The 19,420-nt window shown below is 36.1% G+C and overlaps 3 protein-coding genes and 1 long non-coding RNA gene across 4 annotated transcripts; 1 reads left to right on the plus strand and 3 right to left on the minus strand.

Moving 5' to 3' along the window:
- On the minus strand, nt 1-1,197 carry LOC104894884 (hypothetical protein). Its single transcript, XM_010681239.4, has 2 exons — nt 842-1,197; nt 1-439 (listed from the first exon to the last, which is right to left on the minus strand). Exons 1-2 carry the CDS (start codon nt 842-844, stop codon nt 206-208), a joined length of 237 nt encoding a protein of 78 aa, XP_010679541.1. The 5' UTR covers nt 845-1,197; the 3' UTR covers nt 1-205.
- A 1,285-nt stretch (nt 1,198-2,482) lies between these two features.
- Nucleotides 2,483-5,655, minus strand: LOC104894885 (microtubule-associated protein RP/EB family member 1C). The gene is made up of 6 exons (XM_010681240.4): nt 5,342-5,655; nt 5,063-5,218; nt 4,862-4,962; nt 3,696-3,912; nt 3,186-3,299; nt 2,483-3,090 (listed from the first exon to the last, which is right to left on the minus strand). The coding sequence occupies exons 1-6, from the start codon at nt 5,447-5,449 to the stop codon at nt 2,818-2,820; spliced, it is 969 nt and encodes a 322-aa protein (XP_010679542.1). The 5' UTR covers nt 5,450-5,655; the 3' UTR covers nt 2,483-2,817.
- A 1,048-nt stretch (nt 5,656-6,703) lies between these two features.
- On the minus strand, nt 6,704-14,829 carry LOC104894886 (probable LRR receptor-like serine/threonine-protein kinase At4g37250). The gene is made up of 2 exons (XM_010681241.4): nt 12,802-14,829; nt 6,704-7,803 (listed from the first exon to the last, which is right to left on the minus strand). Exons 1-2 carry the CDS (start codon nt 14,519-14,521, stop codon nt 7,097-7,099), a joined length of 2,427 nt encoding a protein of 808 aa, XP_010679543.2. The 5' UTR covers nt 14,522-14,829; the 3' UTR covers nt 6,704-7,096.
- A 3,246-nt stretch (nt 14,830-18,075) lies between these two features.
- On the plus strand, nt 18,076-19,120 carry LOC130591916 (uncharacterized). Its single transcript, XR_008969862.1, has 2 exons — nt 18,076-18,270; nt 18,947-19,120. It is a non-coding gene; the product is annotated as an uncharacterized LOC130591916 (long non-coding RNA).
- Nucleotides 19,121-19,420: the final 300 nt, after the last annotated feature.

Raw genomic sequence — 19,420 nt, forward strand, 5'->3', positions numbered from 1 at the left:
AGACCTTGGATGACAAAAAGTTTTGTAAAATCTTACATCTATGGAAGTCCATCAAAGAAATTTGCCAATCTATACAAAATTATACCTTTATATAGTATTACAAGAACAAGTACATAAGATGTTTGGAACATCTCCATGTTCAATAAAAAGAATGACATTCATATATGCATGAGTCACGACTTTCCCTACATTGTGAGGATTTGCACTAGTGCTTATTACTATCAGAAATGGCGTTTTTGGCAGACTGGAGAGTGTTAACGACAGCAACTGCGGCGCCTGTCAATACACTGCCACTGGTTGCAGGTTTTCCAGATTGGTGACTTTGGTGAATCACTTCAATATCCCTTTGTTGTTGTCCTTGCCCTGCAGATTCTCTTTGATCAATTGTCTCCACTTTTACTTCTTCTGAATGTTTTGCTCTATTCATCTGGTGAGAACTCTGTTCATAAACATAAACACAAAAACAAAACAAAAAATGTTGTTAGCACTATTAGATTTATATCTTAAAGTGCTTAAAAATAAAAAATTATGAGTAAGGTTGTGTTTGAGTATAATTATGTTCCATGAAAATTAATTTTCCAATTTTCCTCTGTTTGGTATGTAAGAGGATGAAAATAAATTCTTAAGCTGAAATATGTTTTTCCAACGATAGAAAATATTGAACGTAATGCTAAGGTCACAGTTTTTCTTCCTATCCTCTTCTCTCCTCTATTTCCCCTTTTTCTCTCTAAATTTTCGAGCAAGTAATCAGTGAAGGAAAACCAAACGCAACCTAAGAAAAGAGCAATTTCATGGATAGGATTATAACTATGATCATGATTCATGAGACGCAAAAACATACCATTCTGGATTTTGAAGTTATTGATATGGGGAAATGATCAGGTGGATGAAAAGGTGATGAAGATGTCAAAATGTGGGTTATATAGAGCTTTCTGTTTATAGCTAATCTTCTGTCCTGCTATAGTGGCCACTCTTTGGGAGCAGAATTTTAGGGGGACTTGTGAACAAGGGAATATGTTGTTTCTTATCCACTCTTCAAAAGTTTGATATGAGATAAATTTAGAAAAGAAAAATTGCATTCGCGCAAATCAGGAAAACCTTTTATTTAGCAAATACTATACACCAGGAGAAAAGAAGCTGTTGTTTCTGAGTTTAGGCCAATTAGTCTGTGTAATGTATTATACAAAATAGCTTCAAAAGCCATAGTTGTCAGTGTTAGAGTATATTTTGTATATATTGTATATCTCCTTGTAGAAGATGAGGAAAGCTAGGGTACGGCTAGGATCGTGTATTTGGCTGATACCATGTGGGAATGTAATTCCTTGAGGATTTCCATTAACAAAGTCAACGTTATATGACAATATACAAGAGATAAGTTAGGCTACAAATCAGCCTACTAATTAGCTATCTATGGAAACTAAATATATTCTAGCTAAAGGAGAGATATACAATATATACGAAATATACTCTAACAAGATTTCTCCAAAGGCTCCACATTTCATGTGGCGGTTGTGCACCCATTCTTTACCTATACGTGCGGCTCTTAAAGCTCGCCACATCATTGAGGAGGCGCCTTATCCTTGGTGCCGCTGCAGTGATGAAATTGCGTTCCATGCGTTGATGGGCAGTGAGCGGGTCCGCCAAATCTGGGTGGATTGTGGATGTGCGGCGTTGTTGGGTGACGGAGAAGACACTGATTTCTGTGAGCTTTTGGTCAGTTGGGGCGAGTTGGACGCTAAAATGGTGCAGCGCGGTTGCTTCCTAGCTTGGAATTTATGGAGTGAAAGGAACAAGTTTGTTTTCGAGAATATTCGCACACCCCTCGAAGTGATTGCTCAGCGAGTTGCTCGACAAGTTGAGGAACACGCCTCCTATGCAGACCGGATCTACGCAGGCTCACGAAAGCAGGCCACGCCTAGCCCTAACAAATGGTGCGCCCCTCCAGGCGGGTTGGTGAAGGTAAATGCGAATGCTTCCTTGAGTGATGAAGGGTGGGTTGGTTTGGGTGCGGTTTGCTCGCGATAATAAGGGGGGTGTTCTTTTCTCGGTTGTTCGTAGAACCAGGCCATGGTGGCCAACCGATGTAGCTGAAGCCAAAGCAATATACATGGTTATTCTTTGGGCGAAGAATCATGGGTTGAAGGAGGTGGTTATTGAATCAGATGCCCAGGTGCTCGTGTCTCGTTTATCCTCGGTAGCTTTGTTTCACTCGGACTTGGATGCTATTCTTGGCGATATTGTTAATCTTTGCTCGTGGTTTATTGTTATTAATTTTTCGCATGTAAGGCGGGATGGGAATTATGTAGCTCGTCACCTTGCCAAAGTAGTGCCATTTGGTTATGAACAACGGTGGGAATCTCATTGCCCTAGGGTTGTGTATCCTTATGTACTGATGGACGTTTTGTCCCTGGATTAATTAATGCACTACTTGTTTCCCCTCAAAAAAAAAAAAAAAAGGAGAAAAGAAGCTGAGACTATGAGAAGCAAGCTAAAGAAATTTATAAGACGTCAGAAACATCTTAATGAGATTGAAAGTTTTTAAGATTCACTACATAGGGTCCAATTGATTCATAAAAAACGATACAGATACTATATGAGGACTATATCTTACACATAAGCGACAAATCGACGCATTTCTGATGGTCTTAGGAAGAATACTAAGAAAGCGAGGAGCAGTTCAGAAAGCTCCAGCAAAGCAAAAAAATATGAACTCTCAGATATATCTGTATGTCCACTTGTATTATGTACCGGAAAATCCATTCGTATATCAAATTTGACAAATAATGATAGGGCTCGAACCAGCAGTGGAGCAATGATCTAGCAGGTCAACAACGGTGATCCACTTTGATGCACATCTGAAACATCTGAGAGTCTTTGCCTTGGAGACAAAGTTGTACTGGCAGCAACCTCCACATCCAAGTTGTCAATGGTCTTTCTCTTAAGTGTGTCAACCTTCAAACCGTCCTCTGACTCCTCAGCAGTTGGACTCGATGACTTAACGTGCTTTTGAGCTAGCAAAGCTTGAGCTTCTTCTAGCACTGATGCATTATCATCAACAGCATACAAAATCTTCTGTATAGCTTCAACAACCTGGAACGGCAAACAATAGGGTGCTTAGTCTTTAGGTTTGTTGACATAGGAAGAGTATAATCTTTGCGAATTGACTCAAAAGGAGTTTGATTTACAGGTTGATGTTCAATCGCAGGATATTGGCATAATATCTCAATGTCTCTCAGCTTTGCGAAGTAGAAATCCCTCTCCTTCTCAAGACTATCAACGGACAGCTTCAACTCAGTGATCTGCATAACATTTGCTCAGCTCAAAATATATTACTTCTAGAGTACAATATATTATTCTGGGAAAGTTGTTTTCTCCTTTTGCTTTGCTATACTCGGTAAGGGGAGAAAAAGGTTTTCCAAGAATGAAAAAACATTTGCTCTTAAGAGGAAAAAACTCCACATTTTCTGTCCTATTTCTTACTTTCCTATTTTTTCTTCCCATCCAGTTTTGTTTTCCCATCGTCATGAACTTTTGTAAGGTAGAAAACAATGTAAAACTATTTCAAAATTGTGTTTGTCCTTGGAAATTGTTATTTCAACGAAAATCATTTTCCATCCAGAACACAGAGCCCTTGGGAATAGGCAAAAAACTCAATCCCAGACAAAAGGTCTTAGTGAACTGTACAAGCTACGTACCTGTTCATCATATACAACCCCTTGATTGGAAACAGGTTGAGCTTTAGCAGCTTGATTTGCAGAATTCACAGAAGAGACATCAGCCTTCCGAGAGCTCTGAGTTGGGTGAGACTTGGTTGCTGCTGTTGAGGATTTGGTCGAAGCATGTGAAGCAGCAGTTCTCTTGCCAGTTTCCTTTCCTCCCTTACAAGCTTCTCTTCTTTCTAGAGGATTGTAACTAACAGACAAAAGGGATACGAAAAGTTAATTAAAAGGATTGCACAAGTTATTGTGCAACAACAACTTCATGACAGTACATTAGAAGCACAAAAATGAATACACTATGTACAGAGATGACTAATTGGCAACACTCTTGTGACCACTGACCACGAGACTAGTGCAATCTTGATATCTAAAAACAGCCATTAAAGCAGACGCGGATGATACAAGCAGACATTATTAGCTAATCAATTTTCTAAAGTGAACAATCATATACTGTAGGATTCAAGAAAAGCCACAAAGGTTTGACATCAAACGGTGTCCTGAGTCGTGAACTGATAGCTACTGTGAGAAAATCATAGCTGATGCATATTGAACATAAACAAACAATTAGTTTAGCAAAAATAAAACATCAAAAAATCACACCTCCACCATCACACAATTTCCTTCAACTTAAACTCTTAAAGGAACATGATACCATGCAAAGAGTAACATGATAACCAAAACTTGCAGACCTTGGTATGATACTCCATTCGACTCAAAACCATAGGCCAAACTTGAGAATTTTTTCATATTCTTTTTGACGACAAATGGCTATCACTACATATCCATAAAAATGATATAAAAGAAGTATACAAGTAATCATAAAGAAGAATTGAGCACACCATTTCCAGTGTAGATGAATATATGATTTAATACATCAATGGCACCAAAATTAAACATACGAAAATTGAATGTGGCCAATAATATTGTAACTGAGTTCATTCAATTTCACGCATAATCATTTCATAAGATTAGCCATAACACTAGCAAATTGCATTTTCCAAGCAATCAGGTTTCTAGCGGACTCAAATAACAAATCAAATGCAGATCAATTTAATCAAAATCTGGTGGTTATTAACTTCAATCAGTCCAAACTTCAAAATCACAGTAAAATGCAGAAAAAATGACTGCAAAATTATATTTACATGTTGCTGCTGTGGACGGAATCGCAGTAGCGCTTCATCCACTGAAGGAACTCTAGATTATCCAATGCTCTTCCCTTAATGAGCTTATTCACTTCTATATTCTGAACATCACAAAAAAAAAAATAAAAAAAAAATAAAAAAGTAATTAGTTAAACGAATAAACCCTAATTTCTCGAGAAAAAAGCAATAGAGAGGCAAAACCTTGGAGATTTTGAGCTTATTGAAAACGTCTTGAAGAACTTTGTAGTTCTGAATCATATCATACTCATTCTTCGCCTCAAAATTCACCTTATGCATCGGCACAATCCCTGAATGTGCCGCATCCATCAGCTGACAATGAACTGCTCCACTGCACGCCTAATTTTTCACAGATTGACAATTTGAATTTCAATTGAAATTTTCGGCGAAATTTTCTAGAAATTTGCAGTAGAAGATAATCAAATTGAAAATAAAGACGGATAAAGAAAAATAAGCAGTTACCTCTTCGACTTTAGAGAGATTGAGTTGGAGCGTTGAGTTAATCCAAGCCAGAATCTCCGATCTTCCAACGAAATACGCAGAATCCATCATTCCTATCTTCGTCGCCATTTCAGATTTCTCCGATTAATTTCTTCTATCTGCGTTCTCTGAAGATTGTATGAGAGAGAGAGGATATTTGAATGATGAAATTTGGGCGGGATAGTAGTGTTAGACTACAACTGCGATGGAAACATGGAATGCGTTTGTATTTGTATTTGATGTTTTAGATTTTATTTTGAGTTTGGGCTACCTTAAGAATTAAGACGATGGTTTTGAGTTTGGGCCGTTCTTGGATCAAAGGACTAAAATTTGTTGAGTTTGCTCTGGTTCTTATAGACATTTTGTTTGAGAGTTTTTATTCCAACTCTCTTTAAAGCTCTTTTTTACCAAACACCCCTTTTAGAGTTTTTGACTAGTCAAAACTCTAAAAGTGGTTCAAAACTATATTTTTCCTCCAAAACTCAAATTGCGAAACACCCCCATAGTATTTTGATCAAAGCCAATATGACATGAATACGAAATTATTGAGAAAACTCTTAAGCCGGTGCGACAAGATTATAAATCAACCCAAAGACTGACTTGATTAGATTGATCTAGTTTGCTTATACAATTATCATACATTTAATTGATACAAGACCAAACGTGAACACGATCTATTTACTTTAGCTATCAGTTTTTCGAAACTGAGAGGAATACCATTTTTCTCTTATATTGAGTATCGAGTTCTAATAAGATGCTTTGAGTAGCGGTTTTGGATAAGAATTAAATACCGAAGAGTTGTATTTGTATTCGTGAAGGAAGAGGAGTTAGATCATCGAGAAGTGGTATTAAAACTCGCAGTAGCACTCGTAAGCTAGTTTTACTATGTTCGAGAAAGCCATATTCAATACTCAAGTTAGCTTGGAAGAAGGAATGAGAAAGCCCTTTTCAGGTGTGTAATAATATAATCACAAGATATTGATTTAGACGAAATTCAATCCCCTGCTTTATAGTTTTACCTTTAGAGATTTTTTTTACTAATTAGTCCAGCTCATTTTTTGTAAACTGATTTCAAGAGTGCATTCATCATACATCCGAGTGTACCATGTGCATGATACACCTAATGTCATTTTTTACTCATTTAATCATTTGAAACTCTACCTATGTGATTAGAGGTTTCAAATAAACAATGAACAACAAAAATAGTTTTAGGTACACCATAAGCATGATACACTCGGGTGTACGATAAGAATTCCCCTGATTTTAATAACAACATATTAATGGGTTCATAAAACATGTTATATTTGGAATCAGCCAGTGGGCCAAAGAATATTCCACTAGTAATTCTGAGCATTAGGATATTCAACAAAATAATTAAAAACATGATTTTCTGTACAAGGAATAAGCGAGGTAGTTAGGAGCCTAGGAGAAGAAATTAAAAAAAATGATGAGTTGCATCACGCAACACGATCTAGTAATGTTGCTAGCCAACGGCCAAAAGAAAGACAGTTACATCACAAACAACTCCACTAATTGATAGAATAGAAATGCAAATCATTAAAAAAAAAAACTATCTGAAAAGATGAACAAAAAGCAAAGAGGAAAAAGAAAAAAAGTACAACCTGTAAGTCAATCATACATACAACGTAACTCTTTTAATTTATCTCTTAATAATAATCTACAATGCTTTGGTATGGATCAAGTGAGGTCAGCCATACATTAGTAGCAAATATAAATCTAGGGACCATGATAGTATGATGATGATGATGATGGTGTTGAAGGTGAAGTTGCTATCTTTTCTAGAACGTGGAGCACTTCTTTCATTGAGGGTCTCTTTTGTGGAACATGTGAAATACAATTATACCCTAACTTTAAACAACTTAATAAAGCCTCCTCTTTACCTTCTAAATCACCTCGAATTGTAGGGTCCGCCATCTTAAGCATCCGTGTCCGATCCTCTAACCCAACTGCCAACCCGGCTAAAACGGGAGGGCCAAGTTCATCTGATATTACAACCTTTCCGGTTAGTAATTCGAGTAATACCACCCCAAACGAGTACACATCCCATTTTGCACTCGGCTTTAGGCTTCGTAATGATTCGGGTGGATGGTAAGGTGAGACACACCCAATTGAGCTACCACTTGGGCTTGGAGTAGCACCTAATGAGATGTCTTGGAAACTGTCCCTTGAAGCTGTGGATCTTTTGCTACCAAAATGACGTGTTGATCCGCCGGGTATATACCCAAATTTACCCGTAGTAAGTTTTTCAAGCCCAAAATCACTAATCTTCGGCTCCATATCTGCGTCAAGGAGTATGTTGTTAGGCTTGAGGTTACCATGTACGTGCTTCTTTTCATGGATATAATTTAGCCCACGGGCTACCCCTTTCGCTATTTTCAGCCGAACACCCCATGGTATGTGACACGGTGAAGACCCTGTTTTTCCTGCAATTTTTTGATCAAAGTCATTGATTAGTTCACATTATCACATACTCAACGGCTTTTTCTTTGGCTTTAGGCTTTTCAATTTGATCAAACAGCTAAAAAAGGTGTTTGGTTATTGATTTTTTGGTTGGCTAAAAAGCTGTCTGGAGTAGCTTTTTGGATTGGCTTTTGGCTTATTGGCCCACAAACTCTCTAAGAAATAGCCCACAACTAATTCTACCAAACACTTTCGCGAACAGCTGGCTTGAACAGCCAATACATATAGTCAATGCTTCCAGCCAGTCAAACGAACCAACTAAAACATCCAACAACCAATTGCCAAACAATCCCAACGTACTCCTTCCAGACACTTGTTTTAGTTGGACTTCTATACATTCACTCCTTTTAATATTTCATCTGTTATGAAATAAGTGAAACTCTACTAATAAGAAGCTCTCACATAGAAATAAAATGTTCCACTTCTCTCAAAACGGTAGAATTATATCTATTTACTAAATAATAAAAACAAAAAATTTATTACACATAAAATGTTATCAAAAATTATTAAAAGAGACGGTCTAATTTTAATATAAAAGTAGACCTAGTCAATAAACTAGTCACCGAAAGAAACTAACTTAATCACTATTGAGCTAATTCTCTTTTTAATATTGGACTTACCATTGCCTAATTTTAATTTGAAAGTAGGCGATCTCTTACAAAAATAAACTCAAATGTTATAGAGCTTCAAATACTTAATTTTCAAATACCAACTTCTCACGAATACTCCCTCCGTTTCCTAAAAATCTTCCCTCTTTCCGTTTAAGGGTGTTTCCAAAAGATCTTCCCTCTTTTGCTTTATTCCTTATTTGGCAAAACAAATTTCCCTATTTACCCTCTCATGTCACAATCATATCATTATTAATTCAATTTACTCCCTTTATCTCTCCTACTTTAACCCCTTTTTATTTGTTTATTTATCTTAACCTCTTTCTCGATCTTTAGGAAACGGATGGAGTATATATTAGTAATAAATATTTAATATCAATAACGTCAAAATTAAAAAATTTACGGGTACTAGACAATAGAGGAAACTTTCAATTTCACCACGTCTAATAATAAACTGCTATTCGTGATTACATTATTAAAATTATGAAATTCCCATAAGCTTCCAACTATCTGGTACTCCATAATCTAACTTTTCCAGAAATTAATAGTTCTAGAACAACCTAAGGGATGAGTCAGCATAGCTAAAACTTGAGTCTTCTAATAAAATAAAAAGTCAATGGAGTAATATTTAAGTCAACTTGGGTGCACCTTTTCCATTCTCAACTCTCAAGGGCGAGTCAATTAATTAATTAATTAAAGACAAATAGTTTCTAGAGCATAGTAATCACACATTGATCAAGTTAGAGAATCCATAAAGTACAATCATATCATAATATCAATCAGCATTCCTAACTCATAAGGTAAGACCGGTGAATACTCTATCAATCCAATCTTCTCAGACTTTACTGTAAACTCAGGCTGACTTTTTCTAGTTTTAGAGGTAGGTTTCCATTTTTTTCCCTAGGGTAATTTTGCATCAAAACAAATAAAATACTGTGAGAGCACAGAAATATTGTACTATTTACTTCCTTTCTTTCCTGACAAACTATCCACTACTAGTCATCTAGTTTTGGTTACAATTACACATCTGTTAATTATTTGAAAGATCCCGCTAACGAACACCCCGGGACGCTAGAAAAAAAATATATTTTTCTACTTAATTACTCATATTTATACAAATAATAGAATAATATGTAATTTTAATGCAAAATATTTATTGTTTTTTAATAGGAAAGGAAAAAACCTTTAATTCCTATACAAAGCATTTAAATGCATTGTATTGAAATTAACATTATTATATTATTTAATAAAAATATGAGTAATGAAGTAAAACAATATATTTTTTATTTAGTGCCTCCGGAGCGGCAATTAGCTTCTACCTAATTAACATTATGCACAGAAAATTGTGTAGATAGTCCTAGGTTTTTTTTTCAAGAAAAAGAGGAAGTTTGAGTTTGTTTCACCAAATTTGACAGTAATAGAGTAAATAAATGTGGTATATATGAAACCAACAATTTTTTTTGGGTACTTAATGAAACCAGCAAGTTATATTAGTATTTAATGCTATTTATTTATTTTGTTGCAAATTTGGTACATGCATAATGCATGTAAACATAAGGAGTTAATTTTTAAGGACCACCCTGTTAAGTCAAATTGACATGACCTACAAACATATATATCTATCATTTCCCCCCACCCATCCCCTAAAAAAAATGTTGCAGTGAAGTGTGAACCTAAAAATTGCAAATGCATCGAGGGTGAGTGTGAAGCAAATTAAACTGCAGGCAACTAACTGTATGTACTGATGTACACGTAAGAGTTAACACTTGGCACAATAAATATGAGTATTCTAAGCATTTATATTTATGTAAGGCTTCCGTTACAACTACTCCACCACCCCATGTTTTTCCCTCGAATCGATTGCAATGGCCCTCTTTTATCATTCCTGGCCCGGTTCCCCCCTCTACTTAAACAATATCTATATCTATAGTAATATATTAAAAGGCGTGCGTAATCCAGGAACCGTGCCACGTGGTGTATACTATAGGTTTTGATCCCATGACCTCAAGTTCATGTACTAAAGTTTTAACCACTAGACCAAGTAGTATTTAGTGTTATCATATCAAAGTACAATATTAATAAATGAAATTTTTCTTACCCGTGGCATAACCCGAGTCTAATAACTAGTTATTCCTGAATGCGAGTAGAATATACTTCCTGACGAGGGATAAACACTAAATATATTTCTTGAAATAGTATAAATCTTGGAATGGATTCTAAGGTTATATTTGGCAAAACTGACTGAAATGGAGCAGAAAGTGATAAGGTGGTTGAAACTATCAGGTAGCAGCTGAAACTGTTAAAGTGCTGAAACTGATAAGCTAGCTGATTGCATAACCTATTTGGTAATATTATTTATGACTGTAGCTGAAATATCTTTTTAGACTTAAAAACATAAAAAGAAAATATATTTTTAGGCTTAAAAAGATAAAAAGAAAATAATAATAAAAAAAAAAAATTCAACACTTGATCTCAGAAGCTATATTTTACTCCAACTCAATTTCAGTCAAATTTTGGACTTAAATTTTATTTAAGTTCCTCCACCAAACACCACTAATCATATAAGGTGACTTAAAATTGTAGCACCTTATCATTTAAGTCACCTGAAATGCTTTCCAAACAGAGCCAAATTACGCGTCAATTAGTATAATTAATGTTTATTTTCATTTTAGTTATTTTATCTAATGTTCCGAAGGCGCTTATTTATATCTTACTCTTTCGGCTTTTGAATCTGACTTAAGCATTGGCGAAGACGAGAGGTGTTCTCTAGGATGATTTTGGAGGTACTTAGACGTACGATCAAGAGCAAAATATGAACAATGATGAAGGGTAAACACTCTAATCAACATTAGTTCACACACAACATAGGGTCAACTAAAGTCCGTACGCTTAAAGTGGCTCAAAGTGCTTACACGACATAATGATAGATCCATACAACATGAAAATAATAACATGACCTAACTCTATAACGTAGACTACAAAAAGGGTCAAAAGAAAAACTCAGTTCCAATAATGAAAACAATTATTACCCACATAAGAATTACTCCCTCGATTCACAATACAAGACACGAGGTTTGAGATTGAACTAGTTATTAGGCCCGAGTTATGCCCCGGGTAAGAAAATTTTCATTTATTAATATTGTACTTTGATATGATAGCACCAAATACAACTTGGTCTAGTGGTTAAAACTTTAGTACATGAACTTGAGGTCACGGGATCAAATCCTATACTATGCAATTTCTAATTTTTTCATTGTACATGGATTACATGAACTAAAACTCCCTAGGGAGAACGCCACGTGGCACCGTTTCTGGTTTACGCACGCCTTTTAATATATTAGTATAGATTTTGTCTGTTAATTACTTTCAAATTTTAAAAAATAATATTATTATAGTATTTTTCATGACAAATTAAAGTTATAATTTTTATTTATCGTATTTGAGAGATATTTATGGTCAAAGTAAATTTTCATAAAGCGTGAATGCCTTATATTTTAAAACAGAAGGAGTACTAAGCTTCAATGTCTTAGTAATTGACTATATGGTTTAAGTAAGCCTTGATTTGAAAGTTCCACTCTTTGACTGTAAGGAGGTATACGGACTATATTGATTACATACTCCATTGATCTATGTGATTTTTTTTTGAGAGGACAACTGATCTTTGTGATTGTTATGAAAAAGTAAGTCACAAATATGGACTTTTTAGCTCCCTCGAGTTGTTCACATCTTGGAGTTATTTTGTTTCTTCCAATCTTTATACCACATTGTTATAACCCACTTATTAGCTAGATGTATGTATTCATTGTAATAATCTTAACAATATTTTATGACAAATCAAGAAATTTCAATTAGAAAACTTTAAAAACCAAAATTTGATATTATATTTCTTTTTTGATGGATATCACTAACAAAACACTCAATGATCAACTCGTACACAATTTTTAATACTATTACAAGTAATTGGTGTTATGAAAATGCATGTTCAATATTCATTACTCTTATTAACTTTTAATGTTTGAAGCAATGTTTTTGAAGTAACTTTTAAATGAAGAATATAATTAATCTTTCGTTCTTTTATTTATCCAATAAGAAGTTTTATCGAATACTAATTATTTATAAAATATCTCAATGATCATTTCTTATAAAAGATTTACTTTAGAAACAAAAGCGGGGTAAAAAAACTCAAAGATGCATTATGATCAGAATTAGATTTAAAAAATTTGCGACCATACATTATTTATTTTTATCCATATGAATCACGAATGCCGTACACAATACTCGCGACCATGCATGATGCATTACCAAAAAATGAGCAGAACAAACAAAAATAAAAGTGAGAAGTGTAGTACTTACTGTAACGGACGTTAGCAAGGCTGCCATTAGAAACATACTCATAAATCATCAACTTTTCATCAAAACTCCAGTAAAAACCCCGAATCTTAACCAAATTTTGATGGACCAACTTAGCAATTGCTCGAACATTACCTTCAAAATCCTTAAACTTCTCAACACTATTAGATTCCCCAACTCTTCTAACTGCTAAAACGGTGCCGTCTTCTAAAACAGCCTTATACATTATACTTGTACCACTTGCGCCTAAAATATAAGCTGACGCTTTTAAAAGCGTTTCTAACTCCAACGCTTTTGTTTCTCCTCCTCCTCCATCAACAGTTACTAGCTGCCCTTGCTGCTGATGATGATCTCTACGCTCATTTTCTCTCTCCTCTGACGCGCTTTCTTCGTCGCCTTCATCGTCGTCGCTGTCGCTTTTTTCTTTTCTTAAACAAGACCATTTACCTATACCTTTAGACTCTGATGATGAAGATGAAATTGAAGTTGATGATAAATAATCATCTGATCTTCTTCCTCCTCTTGCAGGTGTTGCTACAGAAGCTGGACTTTTTGTATTTACAGTTTTGCCACTAGTAGTAATATTATTATTATTATTATTTTTATTACTACTTTTTCTCTTACAAGCGTAGAGAAAAATCATGACTAATATTGCAATACCTGTTAAATCACCAACTACTATGGCAGCAATTATATGTGGTTGAAGCCCATGACTTTTCTTTGGTGGGCTTTCATGGGGGCCCACTGGGTTATTATTCTCTGGAGAGCTTGCAAAGCTTTTAGGAATGGCGGCTATGGCGGGAGGTGGAATGGGCTGAAAAGAGTCCACCGGAAGCCCTGTTGGGCTTGAAGGGATTGGACATGGGCTTCTTGATGGGGGCCCACAAAGATCCGGATTACCGGCGAAGGATTCTCTCTCCTGAGAAAGAAACACATTGGAATCCGGAATTTCACCCGTTAAATTATTAAAAGAAAAATCCAAAGTCGCATTTTCTGGTATTTTATTACCGAAAACCGGAGAAATATCGCCGGAAATCCGGTTATATGAAATATTCAAATACTGTATTTTCTCTCCACCAAAATCAACGGGTAGTGAACCGTTTAATAAATTGGACGATAAATCCATGAACCGAACCCGGTTGAACCCACCCGGAATACTTCCGGAAATATAATTTCCTTTAAAAGAAACCATACTTAAATTTCTTAATGTTCCAAGATTCCTCGGAATATTCCCATCAAGGGCATTTTCGGAAACGTCAAACACTTCCAAACTACGTAACCCTCCAATAGACTCCACAACTTCACCGGAGATTAAATTATCCGACACATCAAAAACACGAAGATCAGGTAAGCTAAATATCGAGTTAGGAATTGAGCCATTGATAGAGTTAAAAGATAAATTAAGTGTTTGAAGATGGTCTAAAAGTCCAAATTCAATAGGTAATGATCCTAAAAGTTGACTACTAGGAAGGGACACTCCTATAACACGAGGAGCATCGCTCGGACCTAATAACGTAAAATTAAAAGCACTACAAGAGACGCCATGCCAAAAACATGGCGTCTCATCGTAGATGTTCCATGAGTCTAGGACGTGTAAAGGGTCATTTAGTATGGAGGATTTGAAAGAAAGGAGGATAGTACCATCTGAAGTAAGGCTAAAAGAGTTGTGTATTATAGTAAAGAAGAAAATGGAGAAATATAGAAGTATAGATGTTGCCCTCATCTCCTCATCATCTGTAATAGTTATTCCTTCATATTTTTTTTGTTTCAAGGTTATAGATTGATAGTCAGACTGAAGACGAAGAAATGTTTGATGTATGAATGTTTTAAAAAAAAAGTATGGATGAAGAAAGGAGAATATTTGTAAGGGTAGTGAGATTTATGGGATAGCAGGAGAAACCATGTGAGGGGAATTTGTTTTATGAACAAAAGAAGCTCATAGCACAGCTCACTAATTTAGCAGACTCAAAATTTTTTATATATAAAAAATAAAAGTAGGAGTACTTTGCTTTCTTTTTATACTCTTCAATTATTATATTACTTGGGTTCATCTTTGCTGAAAAGGGGTATGTAATTTAATACGTGCCTACTTCACTCCTTGGTGCAATTAGAAGAGGGAAGAATGATTAAGTAATGACAGAGTATTACTTACTACTACCACGGTACCACCAGCGTCCAGCACCAGCAATGCAACTCATTTTAGCATGAGAGGCGAGACTTTCGGTGGAATTCAGATCACTAATGAAGGGGAAAAAAAAACCAACTCTTTTTCCGGAAAAATTGTTTTAAATAAATCAATTTTGCGCGATCTTTTCATTTTAAGTTTATTTTTGATTATTTCTAATTGAGTTAGACTTGTATGTTTGTTTTTTTCTATTGAGTTTTAACTTGTTTGTGACTTGTTTAGTAGGTTACGTATGATACATATTACAATGTCTTTTCTTCTAAAACAGGCGATGGTTGGGGTGGGACATTGTAACATCTGACACTTATCATAAATAATCTACTAAACAAGTCACAAACAGGTTAAAACTCAATAGAAGAAAACAAATATACAAGTCTAACTCAATTCGGGACAATCAAAAGGTAGACTTAAAGTGGGAAGACCGTGCAAAGGTTGACTTATTTAAAATTCTAGCCTCTTAGGCATAATCAGGGGTAAAAGTTTAAACATTAGACATTTCTTTTGGCTAAGTTTAAATATTAAGCCTCTATCACTTAATCCGTCTTTTATTAATTTTTTTTTTACTTATTCTTTCTTTAAAGTTTTTAAAATTAAATTTGATGAACGATAAAAGAAATTTAAGTGAATTATTTTTGGAATTTTGTACGTTGTATTAACTTAGTCTTTTGTGTTAGATAAATCATTCACTTTGTTAATTGATTAATCTCGTTTTGATATAACAATTGATTATCTTTGTGAATTAATTATAAGATATTTGATTGATGTCATCTTATAGTCAATGTTTCTTATTTTGGTGGTTCAATTATAACTTGATTGTCTTTAACATTTAAGTTAATTTTTTAATGCTATATTTGAGATTGATTTTAATAGAGATATTTTTTTTTTTTACATAATTACTTGTCATGTTATTAGTTATCTAAACATTGTGACATGCATATTTTATACAAAAAAGACATTATAAAGTACTATTTCATTTACATATATGTATCCCATAGCTTATTTTGACTAGTTTAACAGTATATTTGATAGGGAGAAATTGGATGGGAAGGAAGGTGAATGAATTTTTCTAGGAGATCGAAGGTTGAGGACACTAATGATATCTCTTCTTTGAAATATAAATTTACATGGGATTTTAGGAAATGAAGAGGATATTATGGGTTTTTTCAATTTGTTTTCTTCTCAAAATTAGAAGAACTTGGAAGGAAAGAAAAAAGTAGGGGACTTTCCTTTCCCTTGCTACCTAGTTCCGTTAAACCAAACATATTTGGCTCCTTCCTTCCCTTTGGCTTCCCTTTTCTTATCTTCCTTTACTTTTTTTGTTTTACTAGAAAAAACGGATAAAAGTACCCAACAACATGTAAATAAGATAAAATATTAATTAAGATAATTTTATGTCAAAGGACCAACTCAACCAAAAGCTTAAGCTAATGGTTGAGGCCACAGGAATAGATTTATACTCTATCACGCCCCCTCACGCAAGAGCCCTTTGGGCTTGAAGTGTGGATGCGGCACAGGTCTCCCTCATACCTGACGCTATATATTCCACTGAGAAAGGAGGGGCGGAGGAGATTCAAACCCGTGACCTTTTTGTCACGCTGGCTCTTGATACCATGTCAAAGGACCAACTCAACCAAAAGCTTAAGCTGATGGTTGAGGCCCCAGGAATAGATTTATACTCTATCATGGCAGAGCTAATAACTGGAATAGAGTGACCATTGCCAACATAAATAGAACGAATAGTACTCAAATTAGATGAAGGGACAATAGTACCTGAATCCGCAGTTAAGTGGGAAGAAGCACCCGTGTCCATGTCCCAAGAGTCATCAGGTTGGTGCAAAGACATGATGTGAAGGGCGGTGCCAATGTCGATCGGCTCAAGAGCATCCAGATCCGTGAGGTAGGCATGACCCGAAGTCCTAGGCTGATGTGGGCGAGGAGAGTGCACGCGCCACTGTGGAGCACATGGCTGCCACGGGGTGGCCCAACCAGGTTGGGTAGGGTAAGGGCATGGCGGAACGCCCCAAAAGGAAGGCGGGCGTCCCCATGGCTGATAATAGGGCAGCGGGTAGCCAGCCGAAGGAGGCCGTGAGGGCGTGGCGGGGGTAGAATGACGAGCAGCAGTAGGGCGGGGAGACCCGCGATGGTTGTGGCGCCGGTTAGAAGTCCGACCGCCTTGCTGTGGTGGCGGACGTGGTGGTTCAGACCACGAAGGCGCGTCAGATGAAGGCGACGACGGCGCGACCAGGGCAGTCGGAGGAGGACGTTTTCACGAACCGCCCTCCTTTGTTGCTCAAGTTGCAACATGCTACGAGCCGTCTCATATGACGGGATTTGTTGATTAAGAAAAGAGGCCTGTAATATCCCAAAATTTTAAACATGTTTAATTAAATAATTAAGAAAGTTAAATCGTTCACTTAATAATTGTTTTAGTTAAGTAAGTCTAATTATGAACTATTTTATTTTTGAGCTTTTAAACAAACTAACTAATTATTATAAAATATTGTAATTGAAGAGTAAGATTACTAATAACACCTAAGTTAGTCACTTTTATTACAACAAAGGAAACCAACCAAATATAAGAAAAATAATAAAATTAAAAAAAAAAAAAATAAATAAAAAAAAGAAAGAAAAAGAAAACCCCCCCAAACCCACGGTCAACACCCACCTCTTTCCCCCTACACTAATTTCCCTTAATTGAACCACCATTAATCACCTACCATCTCCCCCTATCTCCTACTTGTCCCCTCTCCTAGCTTCCTATCAACAAAACCACCAATCACCATCCTTCCACCTTCAACCTTGTCTCCAAAAATCTGTCCATAAATACACAGAAGAAATGAGTTTCAATTACAAACTTAAAACCACAAAGAAATCACAAAGAATTTCTTCTTCTCCTTCCTCCTCTTCTCACGGCACCACCACACCACCGCCACTGTGCGCACTACCTTCGGCGCACCACCGCCTTCTGACCGGCGAAATCACAACCGTCTCTCGCCGGCGACCCACGTCGCAGCCCGTCACTGCTTCCTCTCTCTCTCACTCTCGCTCGCACGCTCCTCTGTTTCGCGTGCTGTTGCTGCTGTCGTTCCGCCGCCGCCGGAGCTCCGGAGATCTACGGCCGTCGCTGGTCTGTTCCCACCGCCGGCATCCCGCGCCGTCATCTGCGCCGCTCGCTGGAGTTCGCCCAGCCCGTGTTTTTCGTCCCTGCTCAAGAGAGCAGAGATTAAGGAAGATAAAGGATATTACAAGCCTCCCCCGGCTATCAAGGTTATTAAGCAGGAATCCAGGTAACGTCTACTGCTAACACCCGCATTCCCCTTCAAAGTATGTTTTATGATCATGATTAATATTATGTTTTATATGGATTGCGGGAAATGAAATGTTTTATGATGGTTATTATGATATGATGCTATGAGATGATGATGATGACGTTATGATGAAATGAAAGAATATAATTATTCACGATGATGATGTTACTTAAAACCAATGAAACATGATAAATTCAAGTGAAAGACGGTTCTTGGCAGTATGATACGGGCACCGCAAGTGTCACCTATGTTGTGACCGCCTGATGGTTTAAATGATACGGGCACCGCAAGTGTCACCTATGATGTGACCGCCTGACTGTTTTATGATACGGGCACCGCAAGTGTCACCTATGTTGTGACCGCCTGATGGTTTAAATGATACGGGCACCGCAAGTGTCACCTATGATGTGACCGCCTGATGGTTATGTAGTGGGAGACGTCCCCTATGTTATGATGTACTAGCCAAGTTACCAAAGTAAAAGATATATGATGATGAACATGATAAAGAAGATAATGTAACACTATGATATGTTTATGAAATGTTTTACTTATTCTCTCCTTCCTGTTTTTAACTAAAATGATGTGAAATGAATTTACGATGTTAGAGTAGTATGTTACTGAGCCTCGGCTCACGACGTTTTGTTTTATGTTTTAGGTACCGATGGTGATAACGGGATGGCGTAGCAGTGAGGATTTAATTAATATCTAGATTATCTAGACTCTCATGGTTTTAATTTAAGTTTATGTCAAAACTCTGATTAGTAACTAAGTTTCTATTAATCAAGACTAATGTTGGATCTATATTATGCTTCATGTTATAAATGTTTAAGTTATGATTTTATGTCGCCTTGTATTTTCCTTATGGAAAGTACGGCGGTAACGCGCCGACTATCTAGGTTCCGCTGCTAATAATCGATTAATTAACTTAACCAGATGATTAGAGGTCGGGGCGTTACAGGTTGGTATCAGAGCAACGGTTCTCGATGCCTCAAGTAAAATCTCAAAGGTTTTACTTAAATTAGCAAATAAATGGTAAAGTAATCTAGTAAAACGAGAGTCATCACCATAAGTATAGGGTTTATATAATATAATAATATGAATACTAAATGGTTAATAAGTGTTTAAAAAT

The sequence above is a fragment of the Beta vulgaris genome, chromosome 6 (assembly GCF_026745355.1).
Source record: "Beta vulgaris subsp. vulgaris cultivar EL10 chromosome 6, EL10.2, whole genome shotgun sequence".
Taxonomy (NCBI): Eukaryota; Viridiplantae; Streptophyta; class Magnoliopsida; order Caryophyllales; family Amaranthaceae; genus Beta; species Beta vulgaris.

Bases quoted from the DNA above. Each gene is read 5' to 3' on its own strand.
- LOC104894886 (XM_010681241.4), bottom strand. From the start codon at position 14,521: ATGAGGGCAACATCTATACTTCTATATTTCTCCATTTTCTTCTTTACT. The intron at 7,804-12,801 runs GTAAGTACTACA...AAAAAATTGCAG, and splicing joins CCTTGCTAACGTCCGTTACA to GAAAAACAGGGTCTTCACCG.
- LOC104894885 (XM_010681240.4), bottom strand. From the start codon at position 5,449: ATGGCGACGAAGATAGGAATGATGGATTCTGCGTATTTCGTTGGAAGA. The intron at 5,219-5,341 runs GTAACTGCTTAT...GTGAAAAATTAG, and splicing joins ATCTCTCTAAAGTCGAAGAG to GCGTGCAGTGGAGCAGTTCA. The intron at 4,963-5,062 runs GTTTTGCCTCTC...TGTGATGTTCAG, and splicing joins ATAAGCTCAAAATCTCCAAG to AATATAGAAGTGAATAAGCT.